General features: G+C 53.8%; 1 protein-coding gene and 1 long non-coding RNA gene across 2 annotated transcripts; both read left to right on the top strand.

The window, feature by feature from the left end:
• Positions 1-9,553: 9,553 nt before the first annotated feature.
• On the top strand, positions 9,554-17,980 carry LOC117010556. Its single transcript, XR_004420707.1, has 3 exons — positions 9,554-9,819; positions 15,296-15,382; positions 17,461-17,980. It is a non-coding gene; the product is annotated as an uncharacterized LOC117010556 (long non-coding RNA).
• Positions 17,981-18,956: 976 nt separating this feature from the next.
• ST8SIA3 (ST8 alpha-N-acetyl-neuraminide alpha-2,8-sialyltransferase 3) lies at positions 18,957-24,574 on the top strand. The gene is made up of 4 exons (XM_033086272.2): positions 18,957-19,182; positions 20,215-20,337; positions 22,015-22,572; positions 22,728-24,574. Exons 1-4 carry the CDS (start codon positions 19,004-19,006, stop codon positions 23,008-23,010), a joined length of 1,143 nt encoding a protein of 380 aa, XP_032942163.1. The 5' UTR covers positions 18,957-19,003; the 3' UTR covers positions 23,011-24,574.
• The last annotated feature ends 1,122 nt before the right edge of the window (positions 24,575-25,696 follow it).

Raw genomic sequence — 25,696 nt, 5'->3', positions numbered from 1 at the left:
TCCCAGCTTGGATGTGGTGCTGGAATCTGCACACCTTGCAAGGTTTATTTTGGCTTTTTTTTTCAGGCAGAAAATGGGTAAAAATGCACTTTATTCCAGGAGCAAACACCAGAGGTGCTGCTGGGGCCCTGGGGGCAGCAGGATGGGCAGGGACCCCCCCCAGCTCCTCCTCAGAGCATCTTGTCCAACTCCACTAAGGATTTAAACACCCGTTGAAATTAATCTGCTGGATAAAACCTTTTCTTCGTAGTCTTCATTAATCACCCGTCCTTCCCGTAGCTCCTTGCAGGAAAATAGATTTTTAAACCTGTCAGCTGTGGTTTTGTGGGATCCATTTCGTGCCTGCTCTGTCTGTTGTGCACTGCTGGGGAGGAGGGAGACAATTAACCTGGGCTTTAAAAACTCGGAGTGCACCGAGCTGGGAATTATGTAACGCTGGGTGGGTGTTAAATACAGAATTTGGGTCGGGGGCTTTGGGTTTCCCAGCAAACCAGGAGATTGGCAGGGCTGGAAATCCATCCCAAGCCCCCTTCCTGGGACAGTGTCCCCGTGGATTTGGGGAGGGAGCTCACAGAGAGCAGGTTCCCATCCAAACGAGCTCGTGGGTGGGATCACCCCAGCTGCAGGCTCAGAAATCCCAGCGTGCCATCAATTATGGATGGAGGAGGAACTGCAGGGCCCGAGGAGGAAACACTTCCAGGAAAGGCAGCGGGGCAGCCCCCGGGGAGCCCGGGCCATTAGCGGTGCCGGGAAGGGAGGGGAGTGTCCCTGGCAGTGTCCCAGGATGGGTTTGGAGCAGCTGGGACAGTGCAAGGTGTGCCCTGGATGGGCTCTGAGCTCCTTTCCAAGCCAGCCCATCCTGGAACTGTGTGATTTGCAGCTCAGCCCTGGCAGAACATCACCCCACAGCTCCCTGCGCTCCTTCTCCATCTGGAGAAATCCATACTCGGTGACATTTCTGGGACATTGCTATTTCTGCCTTCTGAGGGGGCTGCAAGAACCAGAAATGAAAGCACTTCATTTAAGCTGAGCAAATTGTTCTTGCTGATGAACCTGGAGCTGCTGTGCAGTGTCTCTGGTGACACAATCCCCCAGGGTGGAAGGTGGAAAGGACAGGTTTGGTGGAATGTGCAGTGGGGTTTGGATTTGGAGAGCTCTCAGGCTCAGATTTAGGCAGGCAAAGAGGCAAAAAGACACAAAATAAATCCCCCCAAACTTGCTGTACTTCATTTGCCCTGGAGTTTGCAGAATTCCTCAAGTCCATGGATTTTTTTAATGCAGGAAATTCCATGGAATTTGTGACAATTCTGGGCAGTGAGAAGCAGCACATCTGGGGGGTGTAGATCCAGCGGGGGGGATTTAGCTCTTCCAGCCTGGAGACACACCAACTGCAGTGTGCAGAGGCTCCCAGACTTTCTTTCCCTTTCTTTTTCTCCCTTTTTTCTCCGTGGGGATAATAATAACAGTGTCAAGGACACCATTCAGGCTGATGCCTGGAGAGCTATTCAGTCCAGGCCTATTTACGGCCATTATAAAATGCCTGTGGATAGTTCAACGACCGATTTTCAAGAGTCTTTCTCTACCTTTTGAAGGCTCAGGAAAATCTATCAGACTGCAGAAATTAAGCTATTTTTCTTCAGGGAAAGAGAAACAGAGCAGGGAGCTTCTCACATTAAAATGCTGCCGTAGATTCCCCATGAATGAAAAATTGCCCGGCATAATAATGAGGTGGGAGATGGATTTGGGAGCAGCTGAAACCCCCTCTCCAGGCTCTGTGGCGGCAGTGCTGGGATTTGGAGGTGAAGGATGGACCTTGCCTGGCTGCTGCTGTTCCCACATCCATCCAGGGATGCAGGCAGGGAGTGAGGGATGCAGCCAGGCATGGGCTGGGCCTCAGAGCATCCAACCAGGGCTGCCCTTTTTGTGATCCAGGTTCCTTTTTGTGATCCAGGTTCCTTTTTGTGATCCAGGTTCCCTTTTTAGTGATCCAGGTTCCTTTTTGTGATCCCAGTTCCCTTTCAGTGATCCCAGTTCCCTTTTTGTGATCCAGGTTCCTTTTTGTGATCCCAGTTCCCTTTTCAGTGATCCCAGTTCCCTTTCAGTGATCCCAGTTCCCTTTTCAGTGATCCAGTTCCCTTTCAGTGATCCCAGTTCCCTTTTCAGTGATCCAGTTCCCTTTCAGTGATCCCAGTTCCCTTTCAGTGATCCCAGTTCCCTTTCAGTGATCCAGGTTCCCTTTCAGTGATCCCAGTTCCTTTTCATGATCCCAGTTCCCTTTCAGTGATCCCAGGTTCCCTTTCAGTGATCCCAGTTCCCTTTCAGTGATCCCAGTTCCCTTTCAGTGATCCAGGTTCCCTTTCAGTGATCCCAGTTCCCTTTCAGTGATCCCAGGTTCCCTTTCAGAGATCCCAGTTCCCTTTCAGTGATCCCAGTTCCCTTTCAGTGATCCAGGTTCCCTTTCAGTGATCCCAGTTCCCTTTTCATGATCCCAGTTCCCTTTTCAGTGATCCCAGGTTCCCTTTCAGTGATCCCAGTTCCCTTTCAGTGATCCCAGGTTCCCTTTCAGTGATCCCAGGTTCCCTTTCAGTGATCCCAGTTCCCTTTCAGTGATCCCAGTTCCCTTTTTAGTGATCCCAGTTCCCTTTTCAGTGATCCTAGTTCCCTTTCAGTGATCCCAGTTCCCTTTTCATGATCCCAGTTCCCTGTCAGTGATCCCAGTTCCCTTTTCAGTGATCCCAGTTCCCTTTCAGTGATCCCAGTTCCCTTTCAGTGATCCCAGTTCCCTTTTCAGTGATCACAGATCCCTTTCAGTGATCCCAGTTCCATTTCAGTGATCCCAGTTCCCTTTTCAGTGATCCCAGTTCCCTTTCAGTGATCCCAGTTCCCTTTCAGTGATCCCAGTTCCCTTTTCAGTGATCCCAGTTCCCTTTCAGTGATCCCAGTTCCCTTTCAGTGATCCAGGTTCCCATTTCAGCGATCCCAGGTTCCCTCTCCCGTGCTCTCCGAGCAGGAGCGATCGATGGTGTCTCGTGCGAGCCCCAGCCTGTCCAATGGGAATATGAATAAATAATGAAGGGGATTTGGAGCTGCCACGTGCTCCTGTAAAACCCTTCCAGCAGCAGCTTCCTTGTGCTTCCCGTTAGAGCAGGAGCTGTGTCCAGGGCATTCCTGGGGGACAGGAGCTGAGCTGCTGGTCCCACCGGAGCTGTCAGTGCTCCCAGCCTGTGCTGTGGGTGCTGCAGCAATCAGGGCTGGTCACAGCCAGCCAGCAGGGGTGTGGGATCGGCACAGAGGAGATGGGAGTGCCCAGAGCGCCTCTGCTGGTGTGCACCTGCGTGCCCAAAGGTGTCCCTGTGTCCTGGTGTCCCTGTGTCCCCCTGTCCCCATATCCCTGTGTTCCTGTGTTCTGATATCCCTGTATCCCTGTGTCCTGGTGTCCCTGTGTCCCTGTGTTCTGATATCCCCGTGTCCCTGTATCCCTGTGTCCTGGTGTCCCTGTGTCCCTGTGTTCTGATATCCCTGTGTCCCTGTATCCCTGTGTCCTGGTGTCCCTGTGTCCCTGTGTTCTGATATCCCTGTGTCCCTGTATCCCTGTGTCCTGGTGTCCCTGTGTCCCTGTGTTCTGATATCCCCGTGTCCCTGTATCCCTGTGTCCTGGTGTCCCTGTGTCCCTGTGTTCTGATATCCCTGTGTCCCTGTATCCCTGTGTCCTGGTGTCCCTGTGTCCCTGTGTTCTGATATCCCTGTGTCCCTGTATCCCTGTGTCCTGGTGTCCCTATGTCCCTGTGTTCTGATATCCCTGTGTCCCTGTATCCCTGTGTCCTGGTGTCCCTGTGTCCCTGTGTTCTGATATCCCTGTGTCCCTGTATCCCTGTGTCCTGGTGTCCCTGTGTCCCTGTGTTCTGATATCCCTGTGTCCCTGTGTTCTGATATCCCTGTGTCCCTGTATCCCTGTGTCCTGGTGTCCCTGTGTCCCTGTGTTCTGATATCCCTGTGTCCCTGTATCCCTGTGTCCTGGTGTCCCTGTGTCCTGGTGTCCCTGTGTCCCTGTGTTCTGATATCCCTGTGTCCCTGTATCCCTGTGTCCTGGTGTCCCTGTGTCCCTGTGTTCTGATATCCCTGTGTCCCTGTATCCCTGTGTCCTGGTGTCCCTGTGTCCTGGTGTCCCTGTGTCCCTGTGTTCTGATATCCCCGTGTCCCTGTATCCCTGTGTCCTGGTGTCCCTGTGTCCCTGTGTTCTGATATCCCCGTGTCCCTGTATCCCTGTGTCCTGGTGTCCCTGTGTCCCTGTGTTCTGATATCCCTGTGTCCCTGTATCCCTGTGTCCTGGTGTCCCTGTGTCCCTGTGTTCTGATATCCCTGTGTCCCTGTATCCCTGTGTCCTGTGTCCCTATATCCCTGTGTCCTGGTGTCCCCGTGTCCCTGTGTCCTGATGTCCCTGTGTCCCTGTATCTCTGTGACCCTGTATCCCCCTGTCCCTGTATCTCTGTGTCCTCGTGTCCCCCTGTCCCTGGGTCCCCCTCTCCTTGTACTCCCATATCCCTGTATCCCCATATCCCTGTGTCTCTGTATCCCCCTGTCCCTGTACCCTCCTGTACCCCCTGTCCCCGTGTCCCGTGCCCGCAGTGGCAGCCCCGGGGCCAGCAGCTGCCCGCTCCCGTGGGAACGGCCCCGGCCCCGCTCCCGCTCGCGCTCCTGCGCCGAGCACTTTGTTCTTTGTGCGGAGCGGGAGCTGCAGCCGCTCTTTGTGCCGCCCATTTGAATTTGACCCTTTCCAACACCAAAAATCGATATTCCCGCCGAGAAGCGGTGGGCGCGATTTTTCCAAGCCCTGTTTACAGCGGAGCGCTCCTCGAGGCAGATGTTATCTGGCGGACTTTACCAAATTTTACAAAGCATTTTCTGAGCACATAATGACAGTATTATCTTTGTCCACCTGCTGAGAGGAGCGGTGGGCTCACAATAAATATCGGCTTCCGAGACGGCCGAGTCAGAGTCCGTCTTATCTGTCCAGATGGGGGGAAAAAAAGGTCCTAATTTACATGGCAGAAAGCACTGGGGTGTGACAAAGGTCACGGGCTGACACTGTACCCTCGACCGGGATGAGAAATGCGGGAGTGGAGGCTGCAGTGTGTGCAGGGACACAGAGGAGCACAGGATGTGTCCCCAGGGCCTGGAACATCCCTGCTCCTCCCTGTGAAGGATTTCAGCTTTGGGGTGCCTTGGGGGCTCAGAGCTGCGGTGTGCCAGCCCCTCACCGAGGGCTTGACCTGCCAGCACTGCTGCAGCATCTCTCTCTCTCTCCTGTGGCTCCCTGGGTTTGTCACCCCTGGGTTTGTCACACCTCAGTGAGGATGGGAGCAGATCCACAGCTCCGGGAACGTGTCCCACTGCCCCATTAAAACGACAAAAAGACAAAGAAAAATGAGTGGGGAGTCAGAAGGGAATATAAAATCATTAACACACTGCCTAATACAGTGGGAGAAATGTCAATGGGGACGCTGAGCTAATGGGCCAGTCTCCTCCAGAATTTTATTATCCCTGAAGTTTTAAATAATGCATCACCTTCGGATCCCCGTGTCCCTCCGTGGTTCCCCCACTGCACAAGGCACTGGCACATCAGAGCCACTCACCCTTGTCTACACGTTCTGCAGGTAGTGACTGAGCCAGGATTTATTTCTTAGTCAGGCTGTGATTGATTTAGAGGAGATTTGCTTGCTGGAGTTAATTACAGCAGTAAGTGGCAGGGCTGGCTGCCCGGGTGCTGCTCCAGGGACAGCCAGCTTGGAGCTGCCTCAGTTTGGGATCAGCTGCAGGGCCATAAAGCAGCTGTGGCTGAGGAGAGTCACCTGGGTGATGTCACAGTCCCATCCCTGTCCCTGTCCCTGTCCCTGCACGGAGCTCCTGCCCTCAGCCAGAGCCAGCCTGGAGCCCTGAGCTGGAGCAGACTCGTTTGGGAGCCAGACAAGGACACCGACATCTCCTCCGGCAGGAAAAGGAACCAACCACTTCAAAAAAAACCCCAAAAAAGTAAGAAAACAAACAAGGAAAAAACCCCAAACAAGCTCTTTAAATTTCATCTCCCAAGGCAAACCCTTTAATGTTAAGTCCCAGGGTTTTACTGTGCTCATTGTCACCCTACAAAGTTCCTGCTAGAGGGATGTTTCCTGCTCGGACATGTCATGGAAAAGCTGACCCACCCAAAAATCCTTTGGGAAAACATCCTGGGATGAGATTCCAGGGCACAAGTGGCACAAGTGGCACAAGTGGCACGGGCTGAGGTGGCTCCCAGGGTGTTAATGAGTTCGTTGAATGAGTTAATTCATTAATTGCCTCTCCCTGGGGCTCCCCGTGCCCATCACGGTGAGAGCACCCCGGGGAGCCCTTTGTTCTACAGAGGTGAAAAATGGTACCCACAAAAAGAGTTCCCCCAGCGATCAATTCCCTCTAACAACTCTATTGATTAGCTGCAGTAACATCTCCCATTTATTAATTATGAAGAAGATGTTCCAGTGATTCCTTAAAGTTAACTGTTGTGCTTTCCCTCTGCCCTCAGGCCCCAGCCGAGCCCAGATTCCCATCCCTGGAGGGACTCAAAGCCCTCTGGACGTGGCTCTTGGGGACATTTGGGCTTTTCCAGCCTCGGTCCAGGATCCCAGAGCTGGCACCTGCCATGGCTTTGTGTCCCTGCAGCACTGGTGTCCCAGATCCAGGAGCCACCAGGATGTGTCCGTGGCTTCCCTTGTTTGGAATCGCTGCCAGCAGAGGTGACAAATGCCAGCACTGGGACACACAGGGCAGGGATGGTGGGGTGGCTTCAGCAGCTCAAACTGTCCATGTCCTTTGTCCAAATGCAGCCTGGCAAGGAGCAGCTCCCAGCCCTGCTCCAGCCCCAAACCCCGATGTCACCGGGGGAATCAACCACCCTCACACCGTAAATTAAACGGAGGAGTCAGGCCAGGGCAGGGGGCCCAGGAGCAAGCTGGAAGCGGGGTAAGGCAGCAAAAGGAAGGTCACAAAGAGGGTAATTAAGGAAATGCAGCAAAGAGGAATTATACAAGAGAGGATTAGAAATGTACAATCGGTGTCGGTACCCGGGGCCATAAATCACGGAGGGGATGCTGGAGGAAGCCGAGGTGATGCCGGACTGATGATGAGTTTGAAATATGGCACGTTGGCAAAAAATGCAGGGCGATTTATCTTGTGTCAGCAGCCATCCTGGGAAGGTGGCAGCCGTCCCCACACAGCCCTGAAACTCCAGGGCTCCATTGATTTCCGAGCCTGCCAGCCCGCGCTCTGAGCGGGGAACAAACAGCACAGGGAGGGGAAAATGGGCAAAGCAGAGATCACAGCGTGGCAAAACTGATAGGTGGGGTCCAGGACAGGGATTTGGATACCCCAGACTTATTTACACCCTGCAAACAGAGCCCCAGAAAAGCCTTCAGCCTGCTGTGCAAAGATTTAATAACTGCGATTTGCAGTCCTACCCACACAGAGTGATTGCCAGCCCGAGAGAAGGGTGGAAATCTATACTTGCAGCAAATATCTAGATCTAAAAATAAAAGGGGGATACAAATCCTAGCAACACAGAGGGGGCTAGCTGGGAGGTGAATTAAATCTCTGGGTTAAAATGTGTGCTGGAAGTGCAAACCTGAGCCCAGCCTCCCAAAGCCCCTCCATGGGCAGGGTGGGCCCACCTGGGAGCCGGCCAGCAGGGCCTGGGGAGGGCTGGGGATGCTGCAGTGCCGGTGGGAGGCAAAGCAGGAGGCTGAGGAAAGCTCCAGAAGGATCTGCTGGCAGGAAGCATAAACCAAAAATAGGCAGTGGCAGGAATCAAGGCGAGAGTGGGGAAAATGGAGACGGCGATCAATAGCTGGAGACCAGAAACACTGAGGATGTGAACATTTTCATTCTGACCTGTGCAACCAGGGCCTGGGCTGAAAACCTGATTTCCCTCCGAGAAATCATAGGCACAGCTCAAAAATGTCTAAAAATGAACCATGGAAATGAGGGCACTGCCTGCAAGGTGTCCCTGTGCCTGGAGCGCTGCTGAGCTGCTCCCGGAGGCTGGATGGGGGTCCTGGGACAGGGAAAGGGGACCTGGGGCATCCCTGCCCAGCCCCGAGGACACAGCCCAGTTCAGGGCTCAGGGAATGTGCCCCTGGCCCCAGGCACTGCCTGCTGCTGCTGCCTGAGGCTGCTGGAGGGGGCACAGCCTGTGGGGCATCCAGAGGGGATGGGAAACGAGAATGAATGAGCAGGGAAGAGCTCAGAGCTCTTGTCCCACAGACAAGAATCCCAGCACAACCTCCAGCCTCTCCAGCACCCTCACCGTTAGGAAAAGTGCCCCCATCTCCTAAAAATGTGATCCTAATTCATTTCCCCAGGAGAGCCCAGCAGCACCTCGGTTTCCCTGCTGTCCTACTTCCACTGCCACTCAAGGAGGTCAGGGGAGAGGCCAGGATTAGAGGCAGGGAGTCCCAGGGCTCAGGGTCCTCCCCTAAGCACGGGAGTCCTGCTGGAAAACAGATGGTGAGGAAAAATGATTGGAGGAGGAGGAGATTAATAAGAGCAGCGATAGAAAACCAGATCGAAGGGATCAGGGCATGGCACCGGGGCTGAGCCATCATTTGGGGCCTTGTGGGGAATGAGGGGGACAGATGCTTGCCTAAATTTGGGGATTAGATTTTGTAACCTAAAGAAGATAAGAAATGAAATGATTATGGCATTAAAGTGCTGCTCCCTGGGGAAGAGCGGGGATGAGGGGACAGGTCAGTTTTAGGGCACCCTAGCAAAGGTCATCTCCTGACTGAGAGCTGCTCCAGCCCAGGGAAAATTCCTCCTTCAGGGCTTCCAAAGGATCCTTTGGTCAGCTCCACCTGAAGCATTTCCTCCTGGAGGAGGAGGAGGAGGAGAGGGAAGTGCTTTACGAGGGGAGCCTCTCCTCTCTGAGCAGAAATATCTAAAAACTATTAATTTCAGGGCAGCAGCTAGGAAGAAATACATGAAAGGGAAATTGATTTCTATTTAAATGGTATGTTTTCATCACCTTTTTTCCGAGCATGAACATTCATCTCTGAGTACCTGTGCTAATTGATTTCAAATGCAATTCAACACAGTTGCTGTAGAATAATAAATCTGGGAGTGAGAAGGGAAGGAGGGAGAGCAGAGGGAGAGCACGGGGAGCAGCTCTGTCCCACAAACAGGAGGCACATCCAGCCTGGAAAAATGCTGGAAATGCAGGAAAAATGATGGAGTTACAAGGCACCTTTAACCTGAGGCTGCTTCCCAGACTTCCCACTGACACAGGAACCACAGGTAGGATCAAGGAGTGAAATTCCTTTGGTAAATGAGCATTCTGAATGTAAGATAAAGCTCAATATTCATGTGCAGTTATCCCCATTTACCTGCCTGGTTTGGCTCCCAGCTAATCTGATCTCACACAGCCCCAGGAAGGGAAGGGATGTGTGTGGACACTGCCCAAACTGGAGTTGGTGCTGCAAATTCTCTGTTCTTTTGCTCTCTCCACTGCAGGGACAGAGACAGAGACAGAGACAGGCATTTTTGCTGCACTTTTCTGAAGCAGTTTTTATGGATATCATCTTTTTTGGACCTGTAACCTTGCCAGGGAGAGGGTTAGAGCTCAAAACCCACCTCCAAAGCACTTGGAGCTCTTCCACTGATGCAGCTGGGACTGTAAGCAAAATAAAGCCCGTGCAATAATGGCCAGTGGACAGGCAGAGACCATGGAGAGGATATTGATTGGAGCAGGGTCTCTCTTCTGCACAGCACAGCGAGCTCCGAAGGGCCGAGCTCCAGGTAATTTCTAGCAAATAATGTGTTGTACACTGGTATTTGTGGATCTGGAAATCAAACTGCAGCATCCAGGGCTCTTGTCTAACAAGTCCCTGTAGCTGATGCCTTGAGAGAGGAAGGAAAGCAGCAAATCAGAAAGAGCTGGGGATAAAACAAAACCCAGCGGGGTTTGGCAGCGGTGGGACATGGGGAGCACCCCCAGGGCCCTGCCAGGAAAATCCCCATGGAACCTGGGTGGGATGGGACACACAGCCACAGGAACAGCAGCTCCTCCCTGCCAGGCAATGCAGAGATGTATTTATTGACAATATTTACTGTGCTGAAGGATCTGGGCACACAACACCCCTGCCCAGGACAGAAGGGATGGCAGAGCTCTGCCCGCCTCCTGCAGGGTAACAAAGAGATTCCAGCAGCGGTTCAGAGGTGGGGAATTTGATCAACTGGCTCATATTTTGAAATGAACAAATGACACTTCATCGTGGCCGTGACAGAGGGCTCGGTGCTGCTTTGCAGTAATCTATGCCTGCTCCAACACACGGCTGCCATCCCGTGAAGGATGGAGGAGCAGGCAAAAGGTTAATAGAGCATTGGGCCTTTTTTAATTGAAAAAATGACTGAGGGACCATGTAGCAGAGCGAGCAGTAATATTATTACAGGCTGTAAGTACTGTTGCAGAGACTTACTGTTCATCTGGGAGCAGAGTAATGAGCGCCGGGCTGCGGCTCCCGGCCCGGCAGGAGTGCCGGCGGCTGCCAGCAGAGCCAGCTGCCCTGGGAGAGGGACAGCATCCCCAAAATTGTGCCTGCCTCTGCAAACTTTGGCTTTCTCCGGGAAGAAGTGCCCTGGCTGGTGGCAAGATTGATTGCTGCACAGGTCGGTGTTGGTGTGTCAGGGGCTGGGCTGGGTTTGTGGTTAAGGGCAGAGGCTGAGCAGCTGCTCCTGATCCAGCCTGGTGGCACAGGGTGTGAACAGCACAGCTGTGCCCATCTCAGGACGTGCCAGGCCTTTGGATGGGGCCCTGTGTCCTTCCCTGGCACTGCTGGTGCTCCCTGCTGCAAGTCTGGCACAGGGCACAGCATGGAGCATTCCTGCACTGGAGCATCCCTGTGCCAGTTCCTGCACTCAAAAATCTCTGTGCCAGTTCCTGCACTGGAGCATCCCTGTGCCAGTTCCTGCACTCAAAAATCTCTGTGCCAGTTCCTGCACTGGAGCATCCCTGTGCCAGTTCCTGCACCCAAAAATCCCTGTGCCAGTTCCTGCACTGGAGCATCCCTGTGCCAGTTCCTGCACCCAAAAATCCCTGTGCCAGTTCCTGCCTCAGAACATCCCTGTGCCAGTTCTTCCTCAGTGCCAATTCCTGCACCAGAACATCCCTGTGCCAATTCTTACAGCAGAACATCCTTGTGCCAATTCCTGCCCCAGAACATTCCTGTGCCAATTCCTGCCCCAAAAATCCCTGTGCCAGTTCTTTCTCAGTGCCAATTCCTGCACCAGAACATCCCTGTGCCAATTCCTGCACCAAAAATCGCTGTGCCAATTCCTGCACCAGAATATCCCTGTGCCAATTCTTGCTCTGTGCCAGTTCCTGCACTGGGACATCCGTGTGCCAGTTAAAAGCCCCAGTGCTGGGTCAGAGCCCGGCTCGGCCGTGCCCCCAGAGCTAACTGCAGAGGAATTCTGACCCAGGCAGCGCTGTGTCATCCCCAGGAGCCGGGCTCGGGGCTGGGGAACAGCGCTGTGCTACAGCCTGTGGCTGCACTCGGGGCTGCCGGGATTTATGCTCCGCAGGAGCAGCTCTATCTGTCATCTGTGAAAAGCCTCATTTACACAGAGACTCCGGCAGGACAGGCAATCAGCCTGGAACCTGCTAGGCTGGGAATTTATAGCTGCTGTGCCAGGGACAGCTCATCCCTGCCTTCCCCAGCAGCCACAGGAGCAGGGACAGGAGCAGGGACAGGAGCTGGAAGGGGTGTTGGGGAAAAAGGGAATTATGGAAAAAAGCACCTCTGGGCCTGCTGATGCCCTGGGGCTTTGCCTCTGGTGTGGAGGATGATTTCTAGGCATGGGAAACCACACAATCCCAGCATGGTTTGATTTGGAAGGGATCTTAAAGCCTTGAAGCCACCTGCTGCCATGGCCAGGTTGCTCTGGTGTGGGTGTCTTGTCCTTGCTGGGACCCAGCAGGGCAGGGCAGGGCAGGGCAGCTGGGGGCTGTGCTGTGGGGTTGCTGAGGCTGCACACACCAGAGCCCACAGCAGTGCTGTGCTGCCGTGATGGAGCTCACAATAAAGGCCCTGACTGACAGATGGATCACTCACATCACCATTTGTGCTGCATTTCCCTCTCCCGTGCAGGATGAGCTCCAGTTAACTCCCATCCATCTCATTCTTTCAAGCCATCTTCATTGTGCAATTTCCCCTCACCCCGAAAAGAGTCCAAGATCGATCCATCCCTTTCCAGTTTCAGCTGGAGAGAGGCAGAGGATGCCTCCAGCCTCCCCAGCACGTGCCTGCCTGGCTATTGATCCCTCCCTCACCTGCACAGCCAGAACCAGCCACAGAACCAGCCACAGAACCAGCCACAGAAGGAGTTTCTGCCCCCAGAAAGGCAGAGGGTGTCCCAGCCAGGACAGCAGCTGTCCCTCTAAAGCCACTCTCCAACACATCCCTGCTGTGCCCCCTGCCATGCCCAGTACCAAATCTGATTTTAGGTGTTTCATTCTCAGACCTGTGTGGCCCAGCCCAGAGCAGTTTGGGTGCATTTTGGCTCCAGGAGCCGCCAGTGCTGCTTCCCAAAGTCCCTCTCTGCTAACAGGTGCTTTTACAAACGTTGTTAAATGAGAGCCATTCCAAAGAGGCCTGGTTTTCCCACCTGATCAATAGATAGGAAAGGAACAATGCCAAATAGCTGGAGTTATTGTACAGCACTGATGGCTGTCAGGACCACGGGCAGAGAAAAGACAAATACACACCTTTGCCTGGGTTATTACTTTAAGCCTGTTATTATCATTATTATGGGTGATTAAAAATCCCATTAATCAGATGCTAAACAGATTAAGCCCCATGAATTAATTTTCTGGAAATAACTAAGACAAACATTCTGTGCAGAGCTCATTTAATGAAATAGAAGCTGTTTATCTGCAAAATTAGGGCTTGAGCATAGCTGAGCTCGGGCTGGAAAAATCCAGTGCGGTGTGGGCACGGCGGGCACAGGCTGGAGCCAGGGCCGATTTTTTACCCATTCTAAGTAAAAGAAAAATCTTGCTGTAAGTAATTTATGATACATTACACAAAGAGCTCATTAGCGAGAGCTGCAAAATAAAATTACAGTCAGTCAGGAAGTAATCCCTTGATTTAGTGTGTGAGGAGGGGAGGCTGAAGGGCAGAGGGACAGCACAGCTGGGCTCTGCTGGGGAGGGGCTTGGCATGACCCTGTCTGTCTGTCTGTCCAGCAAGCCAGGCCTCCTCCTGCCCTCACTGCAGCACCTGATGGACCTGGCACAGCTGGGCATGTGATGGGCCACAGCAGCACCTGGGAGAGATTTCCAAGTTGTTTTCTTGGAAGCAATTCCATGGCTGTGTCAGTTCATCATCCTGACTAATTGCTGACACTTTTTAATGACTGGGTACCACCCAGTTCCACCTGCTGCTGGGTGCTGACAACTTCAGGAGAGAATATTTTAGCAGCAGAGAAGGCTCTCACAATCAGCACCAGGAGGAATAATCCAATTTCCCTGGCAAAGAAGGGCAAGGGTCCTCCTAGGAGGTCAAAGCTCCCTTAGCACAATTAGAACTTTAATTAATGAAATTGCTTGAGCCTCCACCAGCAGAAGCAGCATATCTGTGGAGCTCTGGGAACCCAGACCCCACTGTGGAGGACATTTACTCCAGGGTGAAACTTTGGGCTCTTGGTTGAACACCAGCAGCAGCTCACGGTGTGTCGCGCTGCTCAGACATGCTGGCTGCAATTAATATTGCATAATGGCCTCCTGATTGCTGAATTATGTATCTCTCCTTCTCAGCATCGTGGGGTTTTTTTTTTTTACAGGGTTAATTATTTTCCATCATTCTGCCTTTAGCAACAGTCGTCTTAATTAAGGGGGCCAAGTTCCGCTGGCTGCTGCCTGGCAGATCCTAATGAAATCAATGGTGTGAACGGGAGGGACACCAGCACCAGCCAAACCTTCCCTCTCCTGCTGATTAACGCATCAAATTAACCCAGGCTGCATCCTCAGCTCCTGACAGAGCAATCACTGCACAGCCCCCCTGGGCTGCTTTCCCACCAGGTGTTCTGTACCACAGCAGCAGCTCCTACTTTGGGCTTTGAGAAACACAGAAGTTGGCAGCAAGGCTCCAAGTCACTGTCCCCTCTCCCTCCTGTGGCTCCACACAGGCTGACAGGGTGGTCCCTGTCCCAAAGCCATGTGTGCTTCCAGGGATCAAACACCTGAGGAGGGATTTAAACCAGCCCAGACCACCCCAGCTCGCTCCCTGCCTCTCCCCCACCCCCTGGCCTGCTGGCACCAAAAGGGCTGATCCCCAATTATTCCTCCCTGGCTCGCATTTCCTGACAGCCCAACATTAAACCAGGCCCCGGCAGCCATGCAGGGGAGGCTCCAATAAGTGGATCCACATGCAATATTCATGGATGGCTTCAGAATAGTTACAGATCCATCACGCTTGGCAGAGGGATGGGGATGGCGTGCGCTCCTAATGCTGGGCTTAAGCACCTTCTTGAACCTGAGCCCTGAGGATGGAGCCTAGAGCTCCAGCTGTCCTGCCAAAGCCCCCTGAGCACTCCAGAGCCCCCCTCCCATCTCAGGGAAGCCCTGGAAAGCCTTTTGGGAGCTGAGCCCCAGCCACCCCAGGATCTGCTGCCCCTGCACCCAGCTGGAGCGCTGGGTAAAGCTCCCCCAGCGCAGGGAAAACAAGGGAGCCACTGGAGCACAATTCCCTCACTCCAGGAAAGGTTTGTTTACAGCTCCTGGCCAGCAGCACACTGCAGCTCCAAACCTGATCTCATCCCCCAGGATTAATTTTTACACAATCATTCCGTGGTCTGTGATAATCACTCCATAAAAAAATGAAGAGACCGGGGATTAGGCCTAAAGACAAGTAATCTGCAGGAAGCTCAGCTGCATGCACACCACTAATCGCTCCCTGCTCCTCCCAGCTCCAGCTCTCTCATTAGGCTTTCCCACAGTGGGCACAGACACACAGACAGACAGACAGACAGATGAATCCCTGTGGTGCAGCCTCTGGAATAAACTCCCCACTCTGGGGTCTCTTTGGGAAGGAGGTGGCACACTGGAGACGTTAATGCAGGTGGTGGGATGGTTTTAAAATGTAATGAGCTATTAAAAGAAACGATGAGCTTCAATCCTGAAGCATTCCTGGTGGTTTAACCAGCTGAAGAGTGAACAACAACCTGGGAACTGGCAATTCCCCTGTTCCAATGACAGCTGTCTCTGTTCTCCTAGGCCCCAGGAACCTCCTTCACCTGCCAGCCTTGCCAAGCCTGGCTTAACTAACCCTGGTCCTGCAGGAAGAGCAGCAGAGTGAAGCAGGTAGCAACACACACCCCAACCCTCCTTCATGAGCATACCAGGACTATTCCCATTGTTTCCCACTGAATTCCCAAAGATTCCTGATGGGATGGGACCCCATGCCTGGGGCTCAGAGGCTGAGAGAAAACCCTGCACGTTTTAGACCTGCCCCTGGTGCCCAGCAAGCGTTTTTCCAAATATAATTAAAATAAGTACATCTCTGGGACGGCCCTGACCACAGGGATGAGGATGTAATGCCAGGTTTTTAAAACAAAATAACGTAAGCACTTAGTAAAGGACTGGAGCAGACTTTGGGTACTTATGTTCAAAATAATTGTCCCAGGAAACCCGATTCAGCAGCCACCCAGGCTGAAAGCACTTAGGCACCCGCGGGCAGGCGTTCAACAAAGCATTTAGTGACCCCGGCGCTGCATCAGCAGGAACGGGGCTCCGGGCAGGGAGTGACTCAGGGAAACCGCGGGGCTCAGGGGGGCGAGCTCCCGGGGTCCCACTGGGGTCCCGTGTGTGTGTCCCCTGTTTGTTCCTGCCCCTGTGGCTGTTCCACCGCCTTAAGGGCTCCTTGCCCCTGCAGGGTGTCCCAGGAGCCGCAGGAGCTCGCTCCTCACACCTTTCCCCCGGGAACACCTCTGCAGTCCAAGCGGAGAATGCTCGCGGTAATAAATTCATGGATCTTCACACCCCAGCAGGCTGACAAGCACCTGGTTTTAAAGAGACTTTAAAAGCACTCGGTGTGCTGTGAGGCAGACCGAGACCCCAAACAGCAGCTACAAAGGAGGGAGAGAAATTGCAAAGATAGCCTGGAAAACGTGGATTTCAGTGGGGGCAAACCTTCAAAGCACACATTTCCTGCACTGTTATAAAGACCGTGTACCTTTGGCATGAATAAGTCAGAAAGTGGGAACCTTTCCTAGGCTGCTGGGCTGTGAAGTGGATTGGTGCTCCTGCTCCTTCTGTGCTTCCATCCCTCCTGCAGTGCCGGGACAGGCTCTGTCCCACTGCCCAGCTCAGAGGTTTCACACAGAAGGCACACAGAGAGCTCAGATCTCAGCTAACCACATTTGGATTTCCCTGACTTTAGGGCTGGTGTTTCTCACCACCTGAGGGTTCCTCGCACCTGGGGCTATCCCAGGGAGGTGGGAAACTGCTGCCAGCCTGGGGCACGTCCTTCCAGGCTGGCCCTTGTCCCCAAGGCAGCTCGCAGAGCACCCTGTGAGCAGAGCACACCCCTCTGGAGCTGCCTAATTGAGGCAGGAGTGGTACCTGGGCCTCCCCGCTCCCGCTGCAGCCTCCGGCGAGCCGAGCTCTGTGTCAATTACAGGAAAATCAATGAAGATACTGTTCAGGACTCCTTTTCACCATTCAGCACGGATGATATCCTTCACTTTCTAGCACTGATTCATTTACTTTCAGCCTCTCCAGGGGCTCCTGACATATTGCTATCTCTGAAGAATCTGAAGCAAGAACTGCCTTTGTTTCCACTGCAACTTGTTGGTGGGGCTGGGGCTCGCTGAGGGTCAGGGGAGAGGCTGCAGCACACGGCAGGGTTTAAACATTTCTCACCAAAACACCTTCCCAAGGTCCTTTCCCAAATCAGGGGGAAATGCCACTGATGTCCTTGCTCCAGCTCCAGGCTGCTCCAGCTGAGCTGTCCCCAACCCAAAAGTGGTGACACTGCAGTAGAGCTGCTTCTCTTGTTGGCCATATGGGACAGGGCTTGGAACTGAATGGTCTTTCCCAATCCAGCAGCTGCAAACTCTCCTGCAAGAGAAAAGACAGGAGAGTGAACAGGACTGTGACCCCAGGGTTTATTCCTACCCCCAGGACTCAAGGCCAGAAACTACAGGAGACGATATTAAATGTTACAGAACTGATTTCTAAAATATTTCAAGCAAAAGCCTGCAGTTGGTTTATCCTGGCAAACCTGGGATTTCCCTGGGACAGCATTATCCACATTGGAGCTGGGACACCATGCACTGGGTGCACAGTAACACACACCAGGTGACAGCCACATAAAACACCTATGTCCTGTACCAAACCACTGCTGTTTCCTGCATTCTCAGCCTTTTCTCTCACTCCAGCAGAGCCACAGGCACCCCAGAGCAGTCAGACACAGACCCCAGGCCGTACTCTGGCTGAACTCCCACTGCAGGCTGAAGAACCTCAGTGATGCAGAGCCCAGCCCTGCCAGCTCCTCGTGCTCCTGCTCTTCAAAGAGAGCTCCGTGCATGGAGAGCAGGTAGGAAATAGCCCAGAGCAAGGACGGGGCTACAAAGACAGGATCTATTATTTATGAGGCACTTCAGTGAACCCGGGGCTCAGAGGCAGAGGGGGCTGGGGGAGCTTTGTGAGGGGAAAAATGGAGTTTGAAGAAACCCTGAGAGCGATGCAGCACGCAGGGGTCACGTTCATGAGACATCAATGTGAGTGCAGAGGGCTCTCTTGGAGCTCACAGGGGATTTGCTCTGGTTTAGGGGGCAGTTTAACCACCTGTGCTCCAAATGCCAGGATTTTAAAGAGTGAGGGGTCTCTGAGCCAGCACAGACTCCCACAGGGAAATGGGAGCTGGGGATGCCAAGCACCCAACCAGACATGGGTCACCAGCAGGGGAACAGAGTCACAGCAGTGCCAGAGTGTCCCCAGCAGAGCCACAGGGTCCCCAGCAGAGCCACAGGGTCCCCAGCAGTGCCACAGGGTCCCCAGCAGAGCCACAGGGTCCCCAGCAGTGCCACAGGGTCCCCAGCAGAGCCACAGGGTCCCCAGCAGAGCCACAGGGTCCCCAGCAGTGCCACAGGGTCCCCAGCAGAGGCACAGGGAGCCCAGCAGTGCCAAAGCGTCCCCAGCAGTGCCACAGGGTCCCCAGCAGTGCCACAAGGTCCCCAGCAGTGCCAAAGCGTCCCCAGCAGTGCCACAAGGTCCTCAGCAGTGCCAAAGCGTCCCCAGCAGTGCCACAAGGTCCTCAGCAGTGCCACAGGGTCCCCAGCAGTGCCAGAGCGTCCCCAGCAGTGCCAGAGTGTCCCCAGCAGCCTGGCCCCCCGTGTCTGACCCCGCTGGGCCCTGACGCCTGTCTGGGGTCCTGATGTCTCTCTGGGGGCTCCATGGGGTCCCTGTGGCTGCCAGGCTGGGCCATGCCAGGCTTTGGGGGGTGCACCCCAAGGCCGTGGGAAGGGCGGCCTGGGCACCGCGGGGTTGCTGAGGGGAGCACTGGGGATGTCAGGGTGGGCACAGCACACGGGGGAGGGAGGGAGCTGCTGCTGGGGGCTGCTGGGGTTTGCCGGGGCTGTTGAGGGGACCCTGGGGACGTTGGGGCACAGCCGGCGCTGTCAGTGGGCGCGCTGGGCCGGGCTGGCCCCGGGGCCTGCCGGGGCTGGCCGGGCCCGCAGGGAGGCAGCGCGGCCGTGCCGGGGGCTCGCCGGGGGTCCCCGGGGCGCTGTGCCGTGCCCGAGAGGAGCGGGGGGGCCGAGCGGGGCCGTGCGGGCGCTCCCGGCTGCCATTTCACCGCCCCGTCCCTCCATTTTCCTGCGAGCGCGGCGGAGCCGGCCCGGCCCCGGCCCCGCCGCCGCCCCCAATGTAGCGGCGCGGCCGCCGCGCACCCGCCCAGCCGCGGGGACCGCCGCCTCCGGCATGCGGAGCTGCAAGATGGTGCGGGTGGCCAGCGTGCTGGGGCTCGTCATGCTCAGCGTGGCGCTGCTCATCCTGTCCCTCATCAGCTACGTGTCGCTCAAGAAGGACAACATCTTCGGGGCGCCCCGCGCCGCCGGCGCCGCCGGGCCCCGCATGTACATGTTCCACGCGGGCTTCAGGTGAGGCGCGGCCCGCCGTGCCCTGCCGGCCCGGCCCGCCGACAGGGGCAGGGACAGCGGCCGGAGAGCGGCGGGGCGGGCGGGGAACGGCCACGGCCACGGCCACGGCCACGGGCACGGCCAGAGCTACCGGCACAGCCACGGCTACAGCCAGAGAGCCTCAGCCAGCCCGCGGCAGCGCCCGGCGCTCTCCGTGGTGCTGATGGCGGCGGCCGCGGGGGCGGGCCGGGCACGGCCGGGAACGGCCCGGGGGGCTCGGGCTGTGCGGGGCTGTGCGGGGTGTGGGGTGTGTGGGGTGTGTGGGGTGTGTCTGCGGGGGGTTTGTGGGTGCATGTGCGCTGTGTCCTTGCGTGGGTGTCTGTGTGTGCGTGGGTGTCTCCATGTGTGTGCATGGATGTCTCCATGTGTGTTATGTGGGTGTTTCCATATGTGTGCATGGATGTCTCCATGTGTGCTGTGTGGGTGTCTCTATGTGTGTGCATGGATGTCTCCATGTGTGCAGCGTGGGTGTCTCCACGTGTGTGCATGGATGTCTCCATGTGTGTTATGTGGGTGTTTCCATATGTGTGCATGGATGTCTCCGTGTGTGCAGTGTGGGTGTCTCCACGTGTGTGCATGGATGTCTCCATGTGTGCAGTGTGGGTGTCTCCACGTGTCTCCATGTGTGTGCATGGATGTCTCCATGTGTGCTATGTGTGTGTCTCCATGTGTGTGCATAGATGTTTCCATGTGTGCAGTGTGGGTGTCTCCATGTGTGCAGTGTGGATGTCTCCACGGGTGTGCGTGGGTGTCTCCATGTGTGTGCATGGCTGTCTCTGTGTCCCCACACATCTCCATGTGTGTGCATGGCTGTCTCTGTGTCCCCACACGTCTCCATGTGTGTGCATGGCTGTCTCTGTGTCCCCACACGTCTCCATGTGTGTGCATGGCTGTCTCTGTGTCCCCACACGTCTCCATGTGTGTGCATGGCTGTCTGTGTGTCCCCACACGTCTCCATGTGTGTGCATGTCCCGCTGCCTGTCCCCACTGCAGGTCCCAGTTCGCACTGAAGTTCCTGGACCCCTCGTTCGTGCCCATCACCAACTCCCTGGGCCAGGAGCTGCAGGACAAGCCCTCCAAGTGGGTGTTCAACCGCAGCGCCTTCGCCCACCAGAGGTGAGCAGCACGGGGACACTGCCCAGCTGTCCCCCTTCCACGGGCACTTCAGGGAGTGCAGCACCCTGCTGAGTGCTCTGAGCTCCCAGCAATGTGCCAGCAGCAAGAGGCAAAGGCTGAAGCAGAGCTCTTCCCCAGACATTTGCAGCTGGCCTGAAAGACTTGGATGATTTCAGAGCAGGACACCAGGCTGCAGCACACGTTATTGTACTAGAACCTGACCCAGTTTCCTGGTGTGCAAGTGGGATTGTCATTACTCCAGATAAATTGCTGTGCTTTAAGACTGGAAACACTGTAAGAGCCATGCAAGGCTGTGTTCATGGAGGCAAACACACACACAGAAACTTCCCAGCTGCTGGCAGTTCTGAGCAAGTGCAGCGCTGCTCCTGCCTCCAGCTCCGCTCCAGCTGCGGGGGCAGGCACACAGCTTTGTGCTCTTTAGACACGCATCTATTTGCTGATTACATATATTCAACATTTCTGTAAAAGAAAACAAAACCATGTAGCCATTTCAGACAGCTACTGCCATCTTGGACTGTAATTCTGTCCTGCTGCTTTAGGGCCTGCCTTGTGGCTGTGCTCACACTCCCACCTGGGGAGCAGGAATCTGGCTGCACCTCTCAGTGCAGGGTCTGGGCTTTTCCCCTCCCTTCAGGCCCCTGTCCAAGGACAGCAGGACAAGCAATTCCCTGGCAGAGCTGCACTCGCTGCCCTCAGGAGCCGTGGGCTGCAGACAGCAGGTGGCACTTTGCCCCATCTTTTCCCCAGGAGCTCCCAGGCTGTGTGGCAGTGGCCACCCCCAGCAGTGCTCCATCCCTGGCACCAGCAGCTCCATGCTGTCCCTGTGCTACCCCTGTGACGATTGGAGCTGATGCCTCAGGAGCTGCCTTTGCACTTGTCCGTCAGCCAGAACCCATAATTAGGGCACCCAGTGGGACTCCATTAATGCTCAGACATTGGAGGATGTGAGCTGGAGGAATGGCTGTTTGTTTTCCATAAACATAAGCAAATAAAGTCCTATTCAGCTTCTAATTTTATGCCCTGCAAGGGAAATTCCCAAGCAGGGTTGGTTTTGCTTGCTTTGTAAGTATCCCTAATAACCCTGGTAAAAGTGCTGCTGTGCTTGCCCAAATGTGAATTAAGGAACTACATTTGCATCGATGGAGACAGCGCCTGCTGCTTGTTTTTGTGATTGGAAGCTTGTTAATGAGCACATAAATATGTCTATAAATTGTCTCCTGTTAATTCAGTTGGACATCCTGGGTTTGCTTCACGTGCCTTGTGGCTGCAGCAGGGATGAAGGCCCACACACAGCAGCACAAAGCAGACAGAGCAGTGCAGTGCACTGCCCACAGCTGGGTGCTCAGTGGGAGCTGCACACCTTGTCCTAAGCACCAATCCCATCATTTAATCCTGACACCACTCCAAGAGGCATGGCACAGCCAGTCTGGCCTCAGTAGGGACCAGCCAGTAAAACCCAGTGGAGCTCTAGGTGAGGAGCCAGCTCCTTCATTCCCATCTGTTTATATTCATTTAATGCACCATGTTGCTCAGGAAACTACTTCAGTACACAAAAAACAAAAAAGTTAAAAACATAAGTCTAGGTGGAAAACAAATCCACAGCAAAACCAGGGGAACTAGAACTCCATGTTTTGTGTTATTTTGCTTATGTTTTAGGCAAGAAATCCTTCAGCATGTCGATGTCATCAAAAACTTTTCTCTGACCAAGAGCAGCGTTCGGATCGGGCAGCTGATGCACTACGATTATTCCAGCCATAAGTACGTTTTCTCCATCAGCAACAACTTCAGGTCCCTGCTCCCTGACGTGTCTCCCATCCTGAACAAGCACTACAACATCTGTGCCGTGGTTGGCAACAGCGGCATCCTGACCGGGAGCCAGTGCGGCCAGGAAATCGATAAATCCGATTTTGTCTTTCGCTGCAATTTCGCTCCAACCGAGGCTTTCCAGAAAGATGTTGGAAGGAAAACCAACCTTACCACCTTCAACCCCAGCATCCTGGAGAAGTATTACAACAACCTCTTGACCATTCAGGATCGCAACAACTTCTTTTTAAGTTTGAAAAAGCTGGATGGGGCCATTCTTTGGATCCCCGCTTTTTTCTTCCACACGTCGGCGACAGTCACGCGAACGCTGGTGGATTTCTTCGTTGAGCACAGAGGGCAGCTGAAGGTCCAGTTGGCTTGGCCAGGAAATATCATGCAGCACGTTAACAGGTGGGTGTGCTTGCCTTGAATTTAACTGGCCTAATAAATCTCTTTGTACAAATGCAAATTTAACTGATGTGGGAGGCACGGCCTGGCAAGTCAGGTCGCTTCAGAGCAGTGATGTCTGAGCAGATTGATTCTGAGTGAGCTTCTTGCCTTGCCAGGTACTGGAGGAACAAGCACCTGTCCCCGAAGCGGCTGAGCACAGGGATCCTGATGTACACCCTGGCCTCGGCCGTATGTGACGAGATCCACCTGTACGGATTCTGGCCCTTCGGCTTCGACCCCAACACGCGGGAGGACCTCCCGTACCACTACTACGACAAGAAGGGAACCAAGTTCACCACCAAGTGGCAGGAGTCCCACCAGCTGCCTGCAGAGTTCCAGCTGCTCTACAGGATGCACGGTGAAGGACTGGCCAAACTCACCTTGTCGCATTGTGCCTAAGAACCTAAATCTTGAAGTGCCAAACCGTTGTCTAAAAAAGTGCCCAAAACAAATTTAATGATTCTTCAGATAGAATTCTAAAAAAGGAAACAAACCCACCCTAAAATCTTTTCCATAATTTAAAGATGCTTTTTAGCTACTGCTCATCCAAGGTTTCAGCGTATTTAGCGGTGCAGAAGCTTTTATCATGTCCTGTGGATGCGATTTGTGCAGCTGCAAAGTTGAAACATTTTGCATTTCTAGATGAGCCACTCAGTATGTTTTACTACCTGTTCACATTTTAGCGTTCTGCTGAATGCCCTCAATCTCTTCATTTTGTTGTTCCTTCCCACTAGACCTAGAAATGCTACTTTTAAAAGGTTTTGCTTCTTTTGTATGTGTTGCTGTCCATAGCTCAGCGCTGCCGTGGCCGACGGAGGAAGCCACTCGGGACTCCGGGGCATCGTCCTCAGTGTGGATCCTGATTTCCACCGCTTGGTATTTTCCTATTTACTGAATTTTACATTTTTTAAAGGATAACAAGAAGCTCACAAAGTGGCTCATACCTTAGCTAGGTGTTTCTATCACTCTTGGAATACTTCAGTGTTTTAATTCCATTCAGGACAGATCCTAGCCCAGACTAGACAGGTGGAAGCATGGTCATTCCCATCTATGTGATAAAGTTAAACCACCACTATCAATGGAGTGAGAAAAGCCCCAAATCCTGTCCTTGTGCTTGGGCAGGGCCTGGCAGGATGGGCAACAATGGGAGCCAGGTGCTGGGATTTTTAAAAGCGGTTTTTGTAGGGAAGAGAGCAGAGCTGGAGTGCAGGGAAGAGGAAATGCCATCACCAAATTACCGGTTTATGTCTCTAACTCACCAGACAGCTGGAGCTGATTTATTTAAAGGTTTTTACAGTGTGCTGGGGGCTGCCCTCCCTGCTCAGGACAGCCAGTGGCCCCTGCAAGTGGCATCAACTCAGCTGGGCTCTTCCTTCCCTCTCTTTGGCCCCAGACCTTCCTGCATGAATTCCTGATGGTTCAGGGAGAATTCCCCTTCCCATGACTGAATGCCCAGACAAGCCAACAGAGTTAATTCAGCACCTGCAAGTACAAAACATTTGAGGTTCCAAAATCCAGGACAGCTCCAGCCCCTCTGCCAACAGGATGGGTGCCAAGGTGCTGGGGGTGTACATAGCATTGGGAATACATGTTTCCTCTCTTTTTTTATACATCTTGGGCCTGTATTTTTGTTGCTTGCATCTCCTCGGTGAATGGTAGCGAGGCATGTGAAAACAGGCATTTGGCTACCAGGTTTACTTGTGGACTAAGCCAAAAAGCAGGAGTTTGTGAACCAGAACTAACTGGGAATGGAGGCTGCAGAAACAGGGCAAATAGGAAAAAAGCAGGTTTTCTGTAAATGAATGTGTCTTTATTTCAATGGCTCTACAGTTCAATGCCTGATGGAGTTGTTTTCAAGTAAAAAAAAATATAAACTTTAAAAAAAAAAAAAGAAAAAAAATGCCATAATTGTAATAAAGGTTTCATTATTAAGGGCCATACTAAAAGCATTGTTTATTTTTCAGTGGCTGATGTTCATAAAGGGCCAGGGCACCTCTCAGGTGAGTGGTGGGAAGAGCAGAGCTGCTCCAGCCCCACAGAGAGCCTCAGGACAGGGGCTGGGGGCTGTGTGTATCCCCAGAGCAGGGCTGGAGCCTGGCTGCAGGGACTCATGTGCCATAACCCCACAGAGAATGTGCTGGTTTAAATAACATGGCATTGGGAGTCTGTAAAACTGCACTGCCTCTGCTTCATCCTTCCTGCTGTTTCCCGAACTCTCAGGGCCACTGAGAGGTTTTACTGGAAAACTTCAGCAGAGGAGTTGCCAAGGGTGTTGCTTAATGCTCCCTCTATTTCATTAGGCAGTGCAACGAGCTTGGTGTGATGGATCAAATTCTGCACTCTGGTGGAACACGTGAAGATGAAAAGTGGGGGAATCTGGGCACTGCTTGGCTCAGGGTGTTTGCTCCTCAGGGTGCATTACATCCCCAGGAACACCCTACAGCCCACTGCAGGCAGACAGAAGGAAAGCTGACAAAGAAACTCCCTCTGCCTCCCCCAGGAGCAGAGGGAAAGCCTCTGGCAAAGGCAGCCATGCAGGCAGGCACGCTGTCCCATCAACTGCAACTTTTGCCTTCCTTTAGGAAGGACAAAAAGATTTCACGCCTAAGTTGCCCTGAACAAAGGCACCTCACGCCAGGGCTTTCTTTTCTGTCTTCCTTTATTTTTCCTTCTTCACCGCAAGCTGGCAGTGGGAGGAGTAGCTGGGGTGGGGGGACTCCACTTTATACTCAGAAAACACTGTGAGATGCTGAGATGGCAGCATGGAGAGAATTACCATTACCCTTGGGATCCACTCTGTGGGGAAAGGAGGTGCTACCATACACAACCTGTTTGTAAGGAGATACCAGGTGCTCTGGAGAGTGGCCTGGTGATGGAGGCAACATTTCTCCCCACTTCCACTCTTTTAGTTACAGGAAAGACCCAGTGGAGATGGCATTTCCACAAATACGGAGGCAAGGATGACACAAAACACAAGGACTGCTGATGAAAGGAGAGGGAGAAGTAGTGAAGCGCACAGCCGGGAGCAGCACGCGTGGGCTGTGCCATAGCAGGCAAGTGCCCACTCGCCAGCTCCATGCCAGGG

This window comes from Catharus ustulatus, chromosome Z, assembly GCF_009819885.2.
Source record: "Catharus ustulatus isolate bCatUst1 chromosome Z, bCatUst1.pri.v2, whole genome shotgun sequence".
NCBI classification, from domain to species: domain Eukaryota; kingdom Metazoa; phylum Chordata; class Aves; order Passeriformes; family Turdidae; genus Catharus; species Catharus ustulatus.
Note: the sequence above shows the minus strand (reverse complement) of the source record. Positions and strands in the feature narration are given on the sequence as shown.